The sequence below is a fragment of the Lachancea thermotolerans genome, assembly GCF_000142805.1.
Source record: "Lachancea thermotolerans CBS 6340 chromosome F complete sequence".
Classification (NCBI taxonomy): Eukaryota; Fungi; Ascomycota; class Saccharomycetes; order Saccharomycetales; family Saccharomycetaceae; genus Lachancea; species Lachancea thermotolerans.
This window is the reverse complement of record NC_013082.1, coordinates 361,260-373,943: the sequence shown is the minus strand read 5'-3', so window position 1 is coordinate 373,943 and position 12,684 is coordinate 361,260. Positions and strand designations below refer to the sequence as shown.

Here is a 12,684-nt window from a genome sequence, read left to right as displayed (position 1 = left end):
GGATCTGTAGAATGCTCATTGCCGATATCAAACGCGCTCTTCTTCCAGCTCTTTGAGCTCGATGGAATCAGGCTCGATGACCTCTGGGACCGCATTTGCTCCTGCGTAGTTCAAGTTTTCGGAAATGTGGTCGAGTTTTTGCTTTGTCTCGCGAACTTGTAGCCAACGGATGAGCACCGAAACAAGTCCACTAGCGATGGAAGTAGCTATCAAGGCGTAACAGCCTCTTTCGTACCGCGGGGCCATCGTCGCAGCGTAGAACACAAGTGACCACCACGCATTGACAGCTCCCGAGAACATGTTCATCGAGGCTAGAACCACTGCTCTTTCCTGTAGATCATCGCGACACACTATGTTAGCCCAGGCGAAGAACACGGCCTGTCCGGCGTAGCACACTCCTCCAATGTACTGTGCAGTAAAAAGGACTGCTGGATGCGTGGGCCTGGCACGGATCATCACTGCAACGACACACATTATCACCCCGATAAAGACAGCGACATGCCAGTGTTTGCTGCGCCGCACCTTGTCAAGATATACTGCCGCTCCACAAGTTGCAACAACGCCCACGGCGAAGATGCCCATTGGGTAGTGGTTCTTCTGGGAGAGCGAATAGTTCTGGGCCTGAAGCCACAGCGCAAATGTCGAGTTGGATGCCAGCGATATGTTCTCACCGCCGAGTATCCACACAAAGCTAAATAGCCACCAATGCCACCTTCCAAGCACTCTTTTGAAGACTGACCAGTCCAAGCGCGTGCTTTCGTTACGAGCCGGCAGCCGCCTCCTCGCGAATTGAAGCTCCTCTTCGGAGAACAAGCGCAAGCCGCGGCGAGTGCGGTTCATATGGTCTGGTGTGGTGGGGAAGAATACGAACCCGTAGATTGCCACTGGTATAGTGATCAAGAAGTCGATGATAAAAAGCCATCTCCATCCAGATAGTCCCCGGCGACCATCAAGCGACTTGTGGATAGCGACTTGCATAAAGCCACTAAAAATTGAGCCAATCAGACCACTACTGGTGAAAATAGCGGTTCTTATCGTAAGCTCCTTCTCCTTGTACCATGACCCCAGAATCAAATGTGTTCCTGAGAAAGTGCAACTCTCGAACACCGCCTGGAAAAAGCGAATAGCGCAGCATTGCTGAAAGGACGTAACCTTGTACATTGAGAGCGTAAGCACGCCCCAAGCAAGGGTGCAGAAACTCAGCCAAATTCGCGGCTGTACCATTAACAAGATGAGATTGTTGGGGATCATACCCAAAATATACCCAACAGTGAAGCAAGTGTTGATGAGATTAAATTGGTCCCCCTCGAGTTCCAAGTCCCCTTTCATGCCAGAGACGTAAGCATTTGCAAACCCTACACGGTCGACATAGTTGATCCAGTACTGCAAACACACAAACGACAAAACAAAGACGTCTATTTTGAACAAAAGTCGTCTCTCGTTAACGGGAGCCATGGAATGACGAGACGAGAGCTCCTCCTGATCCTCGTGTCCGTCTTGTAGTGACTGCTTCATTGCAAGGCCAGCGTTATACCCTCTTTCTTCCTGTAGGGATTCGTTGAGACTCACTGTGAAAGGAGATGAGCCGTTTAATTTTTATGTCATCAAAAAGGCGAGTTACAACGTACAGAGGCCTAACGTATCTTATATAGCACAAATGTCTTCTGAAACGCGGCTACGTGCCAAGCCTCCATGGCTCCAGAGTCTGTATTTATTGTTCTTCATCCAGCCAAAAGCGGTTGAACCTCGGGATGATTGAGAGCTTCGAAAAAAATGCACGATGCCTCACGCTTTTTTGCTAGAGCTACCTTGGTCATCGTCATCGTCATCGTCATCATCGCCTCCATCAAGTAGCTTGTTAATCTCACCACTTATCCGCTGCTCGTCGTCTTGCTTCAGTTTTTTGTTCTTAGCAACCTCCATCTGCTGTGTCAAATACTCGTTGATGTCGTCTTGGAGCCCTGTCAGCGCCATGCGAAGAATGCTCAGCTCTGTGAACTCTCCTTGTTCATTGCATTTGGGTTCTGAGGGTTTGTCCCTGTCAACCTGGCCAGCTTGCAACACATAAGCGCTGGGCCCAGTTGTGGTTCCGTTGGTAGTGTTGTAGCGGTCTCGCGCAGGATCCACGCGAAACTCGCGAGGCTCCGAGTTAGGCGACTTGTAGATCGCAAATGGGCTGGGCATAACGGCTGGGCACCAGGGTGTCTCGAGGCTGTATGTATTATATTACTCTTGGTCTTGTAGCTAAGAACACTTCATTAGATAGTCGCCATACACGTTAAGCAGTAAAGACCTCCATGGGCTCTCAGCTGCGTACGCAAAAGGGTGAATGAGCGCCCCCCCCCCCTGCAGCCTTCCAGAAGCGCTGGCAATTTGAAGATTCTATTCTATAGAACAAGACGATTTCGAGTTGAGGTTTGAGAACTCATGCGCTGACGAAGGCATATGTCTGTCGAAGGACACTGGCTACGTAAAGTCCAAGATTTAAACGATACCTGATATTGAGTTACACTGTCAGCTATATTCTGTTATTCAAAAACTGCCGTCACCCTGCCCTGTTGTTCGAAACTTTCCTCTTGGCAGTAGGCTCCCGGCTTTTGGCTCTCAAGCGTCTCGAAGAGCCCTTAGGTGGATGCCTCGGTGGGCTCCTCTGGCTTGCCATTTTTGAGCAGGTTGATCTCCTCTGTAATTGGCCACTAGTTAGTAAAAGCGAAACACTCACGGTACTGATTGCGCGGCATCTTTCGATGCCCTCTTGAACATACTTTGCACTAAGCTCAGCGTTGTTCCCTTGGACCCGTCTTCTCTCTCAAACGAGTAGTTGGCTGCGTCGGCCTCGACGTAAACCAAAGCACTACGCGGGGTATGTTAGTAAATCTGCTTTTCCTGCTCTCATCAATTGTAGCTTCCAACATACCCTTTTCTAACATAGTGAGTCAGAAAGTTAATTTGGGGTTCGTTGAACACCGTGACATTGTACCAGTTTGTTGGGCCGTCTCTTCTAGGCTGCGAAGCAACGCTGTACTTCAAGTATTTGTTGTTGTTGGCAGAAGTGTACTCCGTGAAATCCGAACCAATACGGCCCACAATAGTCATCTTGGAGAAGTTGTATCTTCTGGCGGTAGCGTGCAGCGACCTGACTTGTTGACGAAGCATCTCGTTCGGCTAGGGTTGTCGTCTTAAGCTTCACAGTCCAATTAAGGTTTCATTTCTCAGAAACACGCCAAAAACCTTCTTTATGTGGTAGTAACGTACGGCACGTGCCCATGAAGCCTTCCTATTGTGCTCTTGGCACTGGGAAGGTGAAGGTTTTACGCTAGCAATTGTCTCTAGCCGTATGGTGTTGTGTAGTATGCGATTGCATCGTAAGCTCACTGAGAGAATAATACCAAAATGAGGTTTTCAGTGAAAGTGTCTGCGTGTGGGCGATGTCTGTGGTACCAATTAACGCTTCTAGTAGTCGATGAAGCCATTAGGCTCAGGGATCGCGAACGGAAGCACTGACATTAGCATGAGCAAGTTGTTCCAGACTTTTGGTCTTGTTATGTGTGCATTGTGTGTATTTGTGTGTGAGCTATATGGTAATTTACTAGATTTAATACTGACACCTGAGATCCCTAATGACTTGCGATAATCTAATAGTGTTTTGAATACAAAAAACAAATAGGAAAGGTTCATGGCATTTAATAGCTATCATAGAAGGGGCTCGCGCTCAGCGGCGCATGCTACGCTCGCAAACCAAAATTTCGACGAAGTTGAGGAGCTTCTCTCTCGTAACGTCAACGCACTCGACATACACATACTGAATGCACCTTTGCAGCATGAACAAGATGCTGTGAGCGAGGACTCAAGACTTTTCACAAATGAGGTAAAGTCTGAGGAGTTTGCCATTCTCTCAACGTCCAGTGAGCGGGACGCGAACCGCGAACTCGAACTTGTAGGGGATCTATTGGGCGCAGCTGCCTTTGAGAAGCCAGAGCTGGAGGGCGCAGCTGAACTTGCAGTTTCCAAGTCCCAAAGGATTGACGACTGGTGTCTGCAGAATGGACTAAGAAACCAGACCTTTCAAGCCCCAGCAAACAGAAAAATTCAAGATATCATTGAGGCGTGGGGAGTCGTCGATGACTCTCCACCAACCCGCATGCTGCGACCATTCCGACAATCAGAACCTTCGCATAAGCACCCTGAAAATTATACTGCACACTTACTCGATTTGATGAGCCCTCCGCAGCGGCTTCGGCTTCGCAAATTTGTAGAGCAGATGATGCCCCTTCTCAAGCGACAGCTCACTACTCGCTTCCAAGCTTACCGCTTCAAAAGCGTTCCATCCGCTTTCATTAACAGAGATCTTCAGCTGCATTGTTCTCTACAAGGCGAACTCCTGTTAGAACCCCAAAGCGCCAACGATCTCGTAGGTTCCATGAATTCGGACCATAACGAGAGCAGCCGCTGCTCCAGCCCTTCAAGCATATCGAAGGCCTCAGAAAACGTACGATCGTGGCATAGCTGGAACATGGTATCAAGATCCGATGCTGACCATATTCCGAGTTACTGAGAGCTCAAAAAACTACGTAGCCCTTTCAAGGCCGTATTATTCACACGCTGAATATCTAGTTACAACGAGTATTGTCATATATTTCGCTCTCTACAGCTTGTATTCCTTTGACTCTCGTAAAAGTTACAGCTTCTCACTGGGATAAGCCCATATAGTTCCCTGCCACCAAAGTCCGCTTTGTTGTGACAGGCTTCCAACCCGCATTAGCGGCAAATGGATCGTCGGCGTCAACCTCTTGGCTTTCCATGTCCAAAGCGCTTCCAAATTGGTAGCTCTTGATCGTGAACTTTGCGCCAACACCTTTCGAAGATTCATGAGCTCTTCCATCCGTCATGAATCTTGCGATTAACCTCTCTTCTCCGCCTTTCTTGATAGTCACTGGCTCGGAGAATCTCCATGTTATTCTTTTTTTCTCTTTACTGAAGGAGCCTTGAGGCTTTGACAGTGCACTTGTGGCCGACGCGCCTTCGATGGAAACAAAGACTATGAGATCATCTAAGGTCAACTCTTGAACAAACGAGTCTACGTTAGGGGCAATTTTTAGCGTGAGAACAACGCTAGCTTGGTGGTCCTCAAACCTCAACGCTGGATGGATGACAAGAGGAGCCACCGGGTCTGCTAAGGAATATTTGAATGCACCAAGCGTCCTGGACTGAATGAAACGAGGATTTATTTTATAAATTTCTGGCTGGACTTGTTCAATGAATGCTTGGTTCACAATGACTTTTTCGAAGCTGTTGAAATTGTTCATTTTCAAGTTGATGTCTATCGGAAGTTCTTGGTCGTCAGCTAGATAGTTCAGTGCAACTTCACCTATTAGCTGAGACGAAGCGAGAACACCATCTTTGTATGTGGCGTTAATCACTTCAGCAACACTCGCGTTAAGCCCGAAAGAGGTTAACTCGGAATGGTGGAAAATTGATTGTCCAATCGATACGGAATGCGTCAAAGACGAACCCGTTGACTGAGGGTTGAGTGCCTTGAGCTCGCCAGTCATCTGCGAAGAGAGCGATGAAAGACGCCTGTTTTGTTGAGCGTCAATGTCTGCCTGAGAAAGGTCCGTAAACAACTTCGACTGGACGTCGCGTCTATTCACTGTTGCTGGGGCGGGGACAGAACCGTGAGGCTCCCTGGGAGCGGTGGATTGCAGAGCGGGGCCCGTCTTTCTGGAGGGTGGTGGGGCAGGGGCCTGAGCCTGAGCCTGAGCCTGAGCCTGAGCCTGAGCCTGAGCCTGAGCCTGAGCCTGAGCCTGTGCCTGTGCCTGAGCCTGAGCCTGTGCCTGAGCAGGAGCCTGGACTGGAATTTGAGCGCCATGTGGGGCCTGCACATGAAGTGGAGGAACCGTCTTGGCAGCATCATTAGCCGTTAATGCGTCAGTTGAGGCTGCGGGACCAACTGGGGTTGCTTCGGCTGGAGGGGGCTTCTCCCGCTGCTGTGGCTTAAGTGGAGGCTGGTGAATCGACAGAGTCGAGGCAGTGGCTGCAGACGTGAGTCTAGGAGGGCGCTCAGCCGAGCTTCCGTTCCTGGACTCGGAGGTCAAACCGCTCTTGTTTACGGTATCTTTCAGGGGACTTGGCGCAGGGGTAGAGGATCCTCTTGTACGCGTGCCAGAGTCGTCTGTCCTCACTGAAGACGTCTCGCTTTCTGCAATGACGTTATCCTGAAGCCGGTCGGACTTTTTTGACTTAAGTTTGTTCCTTCCGAATATCGAGCCCATCTTGGATTTGAGCTTGTTGGAAGATTTCTTCTGCTTCAGAGAGCTATTGTTTGAGGAGTCCGAAAATTCCGACTTCATCAAGTCGTGCTTCACCACCGTTCCAGAGGAGGAGAGCCTGTTGGCAATGCCTCCAAGCGCATTGTGACCGTTCTTAGCGGAGCGGGGCTCCTTTTTGTGCGAAGCTGACGAGGGCGCTTCGTCCACGGGAAAAGCTGGGGCTTTGAACCGGAAGTTGTAACTAGAGGCGTCCCGTGCAAAACGGTCGATCTCGCGCTCTGGATCAAAACCGAGTATCTGTGCCATAACTTCCTCGCTCTTCTGGGTGTTTTGCGCTAGGTAGTCTCCAAGCCCACTTTGGTATGTCAGCAAACAGTTCTTAAGACACAAGAGCCGGTGGTAGTCTGTAGACTCGAAGAGCTCAAACAAATCTGCAGCCTGGGAGTCCCATTGGGAACTGGCTTCCTGCAAGTTCTTCTTTTCAGAGGCACCGGACTCCCGGCCAGACCTCTCAATGTCAACCGCGATCTTAGATAAGGATGAGTGGAGGTGCCTGCTCTGGTTCCAGCGAGGGTCCTTTTCCGTGAAATCCTTCAAATTGGCGATCACGTCGCGGTCGAGCGTGTGATACAGATCGGTTGAAGTCTGCAGCTCGAGCTTTAGCGCGTCGAAAACGCCGGCCCACATTTGCTTGAGCGGCCCCAAGGAGTCGAATTGAAAGTTACGCAGCTCCTCAGCTGTCAGCACTCTGTTTTCCAGCATGTCGCGAGCAAGCATCTTCTCCAGGTGCTCGTTCTCGGCAATCACCTTGCGCAATTGCTGCGCGTAGTTGCGCTTCATCTCCGAGAGCTCACGGAAGAGCAGATAAAAGTTCTTGTTAATGAGCTTGGCTTGCGATAGCCGCAGCCGGATAATCTCGGTAGCCTCTAGAGGCCCCTTCGACACCAAAATAGAGTTGGCGTACTTTGTCCTCTCACCTTCCATGGCCAATAGTTTTATTCCGGCGACCAGAAACTGTTGTGGATTGCTGATTCTCACCGGAGATGGGCGTTAATTTGATGATCGCCATGGAAGTGTAGGTCAATTTCCATCAAAAGGGGTCTTGTGTCACGTGATAAGCGCGTAAAGGTTCGCATGGAACAGCGATTGGGCTATATAATTTAATACAGAATAACAGGTGGTGAGCGAGGGGAGGATAGCGAAGGCGAAGTTGCACCGAGAACACCGAGAGCCTGCATCCAGCCTGTTTGTGGAATGCGTTTTCTAACCACTCACAATGAACAGTATGCATTCTATATAACGGACTCTCCGTAGTACTGCAAACTGCATCCAATGGTTTCAGCGTGAGAAACCCACCCAGTGGCCTTAACGAGGAAAAATACCTGGCGGTTTTGACGAGGAGGATCCATCCAGTGGTTCAAACGTCAAAAACCCACCTAGTGCCTCGAAAGCACAGGCCTCATCTGAGCCTACGATTCAAGGGCTTAGTGCGTAACCTAAGAACCCGCAAGCCATTATAGAACGAACATGTCGAGTTCATACGTGACCTCTCCAATCTCCTCTGTATCAAGGTCCTCAGGTTTGGGCACCTTTGCAATCGTAAGTTTGAATCTAGTATCTACTTTGATATCGACGACAAGTTTATTTCCTAGTAGTCCAAGACCGCCAGTAACCGTGAACTCTCTTTCGTAACAATACTCAGGCGTGGATGTGGAATTATGAGATGCTCTTAAAAAACGTCAGGGGGCGATAACTTCTAAGAGAACACAGAGCCTTGAAACTGTTGAACGTTTCAATACTGTTGCAATTTTGCAGTCATGTTTGGTAAGCTCTAAGAAAGGAGAGATTAAAACCCCCGTAGCAATATCTCGGTGGCAATCCCCTCAGATTCCCTTTTGATACGCGGACTATTAGAGCGGTTTCAAATCGAACTATAGTTTATCTGAACCGGTTGTTGCATCGCGCTCTTTCGAGAGAAAGCTTTAACGTGCATTTTGGGTTTTGTCATTAATCTTGATTTTTAGAAATTTATTGTTTATATTTTCGACAGTCAACTCAACATTAGTTATTATATCGCGAGCTTTCGTTCGGAGAATCGCAGACTCTTAAAGCAACAAACGCTACAAATTTATAAGCCAACAAAAAGCCTTTCCTCTGTAACTGCTTAGTTTTAACGCAGACTTGTTGACTCTATACTAAAATCAACGAAATAAGTTAGTTACATTTACATTAACGCCTGCGGAAAGGGAGCACAATTGCGAAACCTCACTCCGAGAATACCTCGCGCTATGAATAAAAACTATAACTTTTGAAATCAGGCTTCATAGAAATATGGTAGACAGGTAATTAACGTACACAACCTTCCACCAAATAACTCACCAAGCACCTTCCTTGCGCAAGTCAGAGCTCAACTGCAGAACTGACTTAGCCATGATTTCGACAATTTCGTCGACATCTTTTTCGGTGATAATGAAGGACGGCGCCAGCAAGCAACGGTCACCACAGCTTCCGTCTGGGTTGCCTGGCATACCCATAACGTTTAAATTATTCTCGAAGCAAATAGCTTTGAATCGACCAGCAATATTCAAAGACAAATCGAATGGCTCCTTAGTAGCTCTATCTTTGACAAACTCAACAGACCAGAAACCACCAATACCTCTAACATCACCAGCGATGTTATCCTCGGATAATAGAATCTGAGATAGCTTCTCGCCCATGAGGTTCCCCATCTTGAAAATGTTTGCAGTTAGCTTTTCGTTTTTGAGCTTTTGCATAATACCCAAGGAAACAGCGCAATTGAAAGCATGAGAAGAATATGTGTTTCCGCCGTGAATAGACTTGGAACCCTCGACGTAAGCGCTTCTAATCTTCGGACCAATTAAGATACCTGCGATGGTAACGTACCCGGAGCCTAAAGTCTTACCAACAGTTTGGATATCTGGAGCGTCCGTTGGGGCCAAATAGTTTTCCCAGCAGTTGAAGTTGCCGTTCGGGTTTGACCTGCCGGTACCGCACATAACCTCGTCCAAATGGAAAATTATGTCGTATTTGTTGCACAAATCTCTTAGACCCTTCAAGTAACCCTTTGGGGGTGGAGTAGTACCCAGGGAAGAGCCTGGCAGGGTTTCAACGGTGAGGGCTGCGATTGTGTTGGGATCGTTTTCTAATATCTTTTTCTCAGTGGCGTCAACTAAGCGTTTAGCGTAGTCTTCTTCCGTTTCGTCATCTTTCTTGAAACGGTAGGTGTAGGCAGCAGGGATTTGGATATTAATCTTCTCACGGTCCATGAGATAAGGGGCGTACGGTTCAACTCTAGGGTTCCAGGAGATTGATTGGGCTCCAAGAGTAAATCCGTGATATGAACTCTCTCTGCTCATTAGCTTGATTTTATTTGGAAGGCCGCGCTCTAACCAATACTGGCGAATGATTCTCAACGCGTTTTCGTTGCTCTCGGAACCAGATGTACACCACAAAGCAGCGGAAAAGGCACCTTCTGGTGAGTGATCAATGTAGTACTTTGCTAGGGCTTCAGACGGTTTGTTAGAGATCAAACACGGGTAAGAGTAAGTAGAGGTGCGGGCAGCCTTGTTAATGATGTCCAAAGCATCTTCATCACCCCAGCCTAGGGCCCCAACAGCAGCACCTGTGATGGCGTCAAGGACGTTTTCGTGAACCTTACCTTCTTTCTCAACGTCAATTCGAACACCTTTTCCACCGACTACTTGAGGGCCGGTCTGGTCAACAGTGCCTTGGAAGTTGTACGAGGGTTTGGAAATCGATTTGGCAGAGGAAACAGTCATTTTGGGAACAGATGCTCTTGTCGGATTATGCTAGCATATAAATTGAGCTTGGACTCTTCATCTTACGAATGCTTTCGCTTTAAATACTTAAGAGATGGGTCATTTTCTTGCGACACCTTGGCCAGTTTCCACTTTTCATGGTTCCAACTTTGAGAAGTTGAGCTAGCTGCGAAGCTCAAAAACACCCGAATGACTTCCTAGTTAGGTAGGTGGCACTGTTTAGATAGCACTACTTACATTGAGTACCTTCTTATTTTTATAGTGTGCTGATAAGCCGAGATTTTTGAAATTTCATTATTTAGATATCTGATAAGTCACGTAGGTTACTTATCGGACAAGCTTTATTACGGATGAAATTCTCAATTGGGAAGCTCACATAGAACATAAACTTGAGAGCTTGGTGGTGGTCAGGGTAGTATAATGCACAGGTTTCGAGGCTTCGTTTATGAGCATTTGGAGGCAGAGAAACCGTTCTTATGTGAACGTCAGCCAATGTGTAAACGAGGGATAGCTCTGGAAATAACAGAGACATCAATATATGCTTGAGAATCCTGTAAATGCAAGAGCCACAGCATAGAACTTGTGAGATTTTGAGGCACACAGATTAGGCACAACCTGTCGCTTCACGGACAGGATTGTTCGTCATGAACGTAATCCATTGAATATAAATCACCAACAATGGAGAAATTCACATTCTTCTCCAGAATCAGCAAAAATATCGCTGAAAACTTTAGGCATTGTGAGCACTTACTTTGAAGGGTTGAATTCGACGAGTTCATCCTTCAAGGCCATTGAAGTTACTGAGTTAATATGTTTCCCTTCTTGAGATTTACTCCGTCTTTTCCTTTTAACTTTTCCTGCTGCGAGGGACAAAATTCTCTCAATTTAAGAATGAAAATCCTGGTCACAAACAGCGGTGAAGCATGCTCAAATGGCATGGGGTATTTGAAAAAATGCTCAAACCACCGGTTTATATCAGCCTCCCTCGAATTTTTGGTCAAAGGAGGCTCCCGCAGATATTTAGCCCGTTGTTTTATATCTACTGAGCTTCCGTTTTGTTTTTGGCTCCCAAGCCCGCTTAGTTCGAGCCAAAAGCTCTCTCAAATACAGACGTCATTTCTATCAAGTTGCAAGGTGTCTGCATCATAAGTAATTTTTGGGTGCAAATTCGCTTTTGAATAACCAGAAGATGCAGTAATTCGGTGTTCCTGAAAATAGAGCTTGTTAAGTGTCTCAGCGGCACGGATTTACCAAAGGACTTCTCCTGCGTCTATTAGCTTGTGAAGTTCTTTAACTTTGGACCTAGGCTCTAAAGCTACAACAGCATAGTGATCGGGATTTCTCGAAAGGTGGTCTGTGTACAATAGATGACAGTTTCACGCAATTATTATCTCGTCCAAGGTAGTTGTTTGCCCTCTACTTTTGACTACGACGGCCCGTTTAACGAGTTTAATACATATGTCGTCATCAGTGACCATATCTCTTATCAATACCTCAGCGTAGAAGCTGTACTGGATTTTAAGAAGTAGTGGTACATCGGCAAGCCATCTGGCACGCAATTAGATTTCGTCTAACAGCTTATTTGTTACATGAGTCAATTTTTTCACGCCTAAACAAAATATCCTAACAAATACCGTGCTCGCTTGTCATAAATGGAGCTTTCGAAAGATTATTCTGACTAAATCGCATCCATCCTCCATGCAAAAAATGATGCTTCAGAAACGCATCGGCTTGGCACTTCCTTATCCTCTATCTCGCCGGTACTACTGCAAGAATTAGAAGGATTTGAAGTACTTTTGGAAAAGTAAACATACGAGTGAAATACCTCACCAATTTGTCGCAACATCCACACTTTGCACATTTCGCGCTGTCCCAGATGAGTGCTTCAAAAAAGTGTGAAGTCTTGATTTCAGCATCCAGCTGCCACATGACTTTACAGAGAGTTGGAAGCTGCCGCCTACTTCAAGTGACGCGCCAGTAATCAAGAGCCTCTGAAGGCGTAGGTGGGACAATCACGAGGTGCGATCCTCCGGCACATTCATTGAGTCATTGAACGCAGATCCATGAGCCCCAAAGGGGAATTCAAACGGCACATGATGATAAATGTAATGAGTAACAGCTGTATGAAAAAAGTTTAGGTACCATGCCAAACTGCGTATCAGGTGCTTTTTTTGTGAAGGGCTCATTTTGTTAAAGGTGTGAGTTAAATAACTCATTGGTCAAGTCAGCATATTGTTTTAAGAATTTGGAATTTCCTTTTATTCTCTGAAATTTGTTTTAGATAATAGTTTACTCTCCGGTAATCCTGGATCTGGAGTGCTACTCAAAAAAAACAACTGGATTCCATATCTGAATAGTGACTCACACATGCATTTTCAGAGAGCTGTCGTGCCACGACAATCCGAGGTGTACATGCTTCTCAGAAAAGCACTCCAGCGAGAGTTCAGATTATTTACTTATCACAAAAACGGTTTTTATTGTCGGGCTGTATAAAGTTTCTAACTAGATGATGAACTTTTGTTCCATAGTACTGTGGAAACACTCCGAATACGGCCTTCCAACATTATCAGCGTAGTAATATTATTAATTCGAGTTAAAGGTTTAATCACCCTAAT

The 12,684-nt window shown here is 46.8% G+C and overlaps 6 protein-coding genes across 6 annotated transcripts; 1 reads left to right on the top strand and 5 right to left on the bottom strand.

Moving 5' to 3' along the window:
• Positions 1-27: 27 nt before the first annotated feature.
• Positions 28-1,515, bottom strand: FEN2 (Fen2p; the record flags this gene model as incomplete). Its single annotated transcript, XM_002554344.1, has 1 exon — positions 28-1,515. The coding sequence occupies one exon, from the start codon at positions 1,513-1,515 to the stop codon at positions 28-30; it is 1,488 nt and encodes a 495-aa protein (XP_002554390.1).
• A 270-nt stretch (positions 1,516-1,785) lies between these two features.
• GON7 (chromatin DNA-binding EKC/KEOPS complex subunit GON7) lies at positions 1,786-2,184 on the bottom strand (the record flags this gene model as incomplete). The annotated part of the gene is made up of 1 exon (XM_002554343.1): positions 1,786-2,184. The coding sequence occupies one exon, from the start codon at positions 2,182-2,184 to the stop codon at positions 1,786-1,788; it is 399 nt and encodes a 132-aa protein (XP_002554389.1).
• Positions 2,185-2,718: 534 nt separating this feature from the next.
• On the bottom strand, positions 2,719-3,156 carry RIM1 (Rim1p; the record flags this gene model as incomplete). Its single annotated transcript, XM_002554342.1, has 2 exons — positions 2,719-2,854; positions 2,918-3,156. 2 exons carry the CDS (start codon positions 3,154-3,156, stop codon positions 2,719-2,721), a joined length of 375 nt encoding a protein of 124 aa, XP_002554388.1.
• A 520-nt stretch (positions 3,157-3,676) lies between these two features.
• ATG36 (Atg36p) lies at positions 3,677-4,555 on the top strand (the record flags this gene model as incomplete). Its single annotated transcript, XM_002554341.1, has 1 exon — positions 3,677-4,555. One exon carries the CDS (start codon positions 3,677-3,679, stop codon positions 4,553-4,555), a length of 879 nt encoding a protein of 292 aa, XP_002554387.1.
• Positions 4,556-4,688: 133 nt separating this feature from the next.
• On the bottom strand, positions 4,689-7,253 carry SYP1 (Syp1p; the record flags this gene model as incomplete). Its single annotated transcript, XM_002554340.1, has 1 exon — positions 4,689-7,253. One exon carries the CDS (start codon positions 7,251-7,253, stop codon positions 4,689-4,691), a length of 2,565 nt encoding a protein of 854 aa, XP_002554386.1.
• Positions 7,254-8,644: 1,391 nt separating this feature from the next.
• KLTH0F04070g (KLTH0F04070p) lies at positions 8,645-10,069 on the bottom strand (the record flags this gene model as incomplete). The annotated part of the gene is made up of 1 exon (XM_002554339.1): positions 8,645-10,069. One exon carries the CDS (start codon positions 10,067-10,069, stop codon positions 8,645-8,647), a length of 1,425 nt encoding a protein of 474 aa, XP_002554385.1.
• Between the last annotated feature and the right edge of the window lie 2,615 nt (positions 10,070-12,684).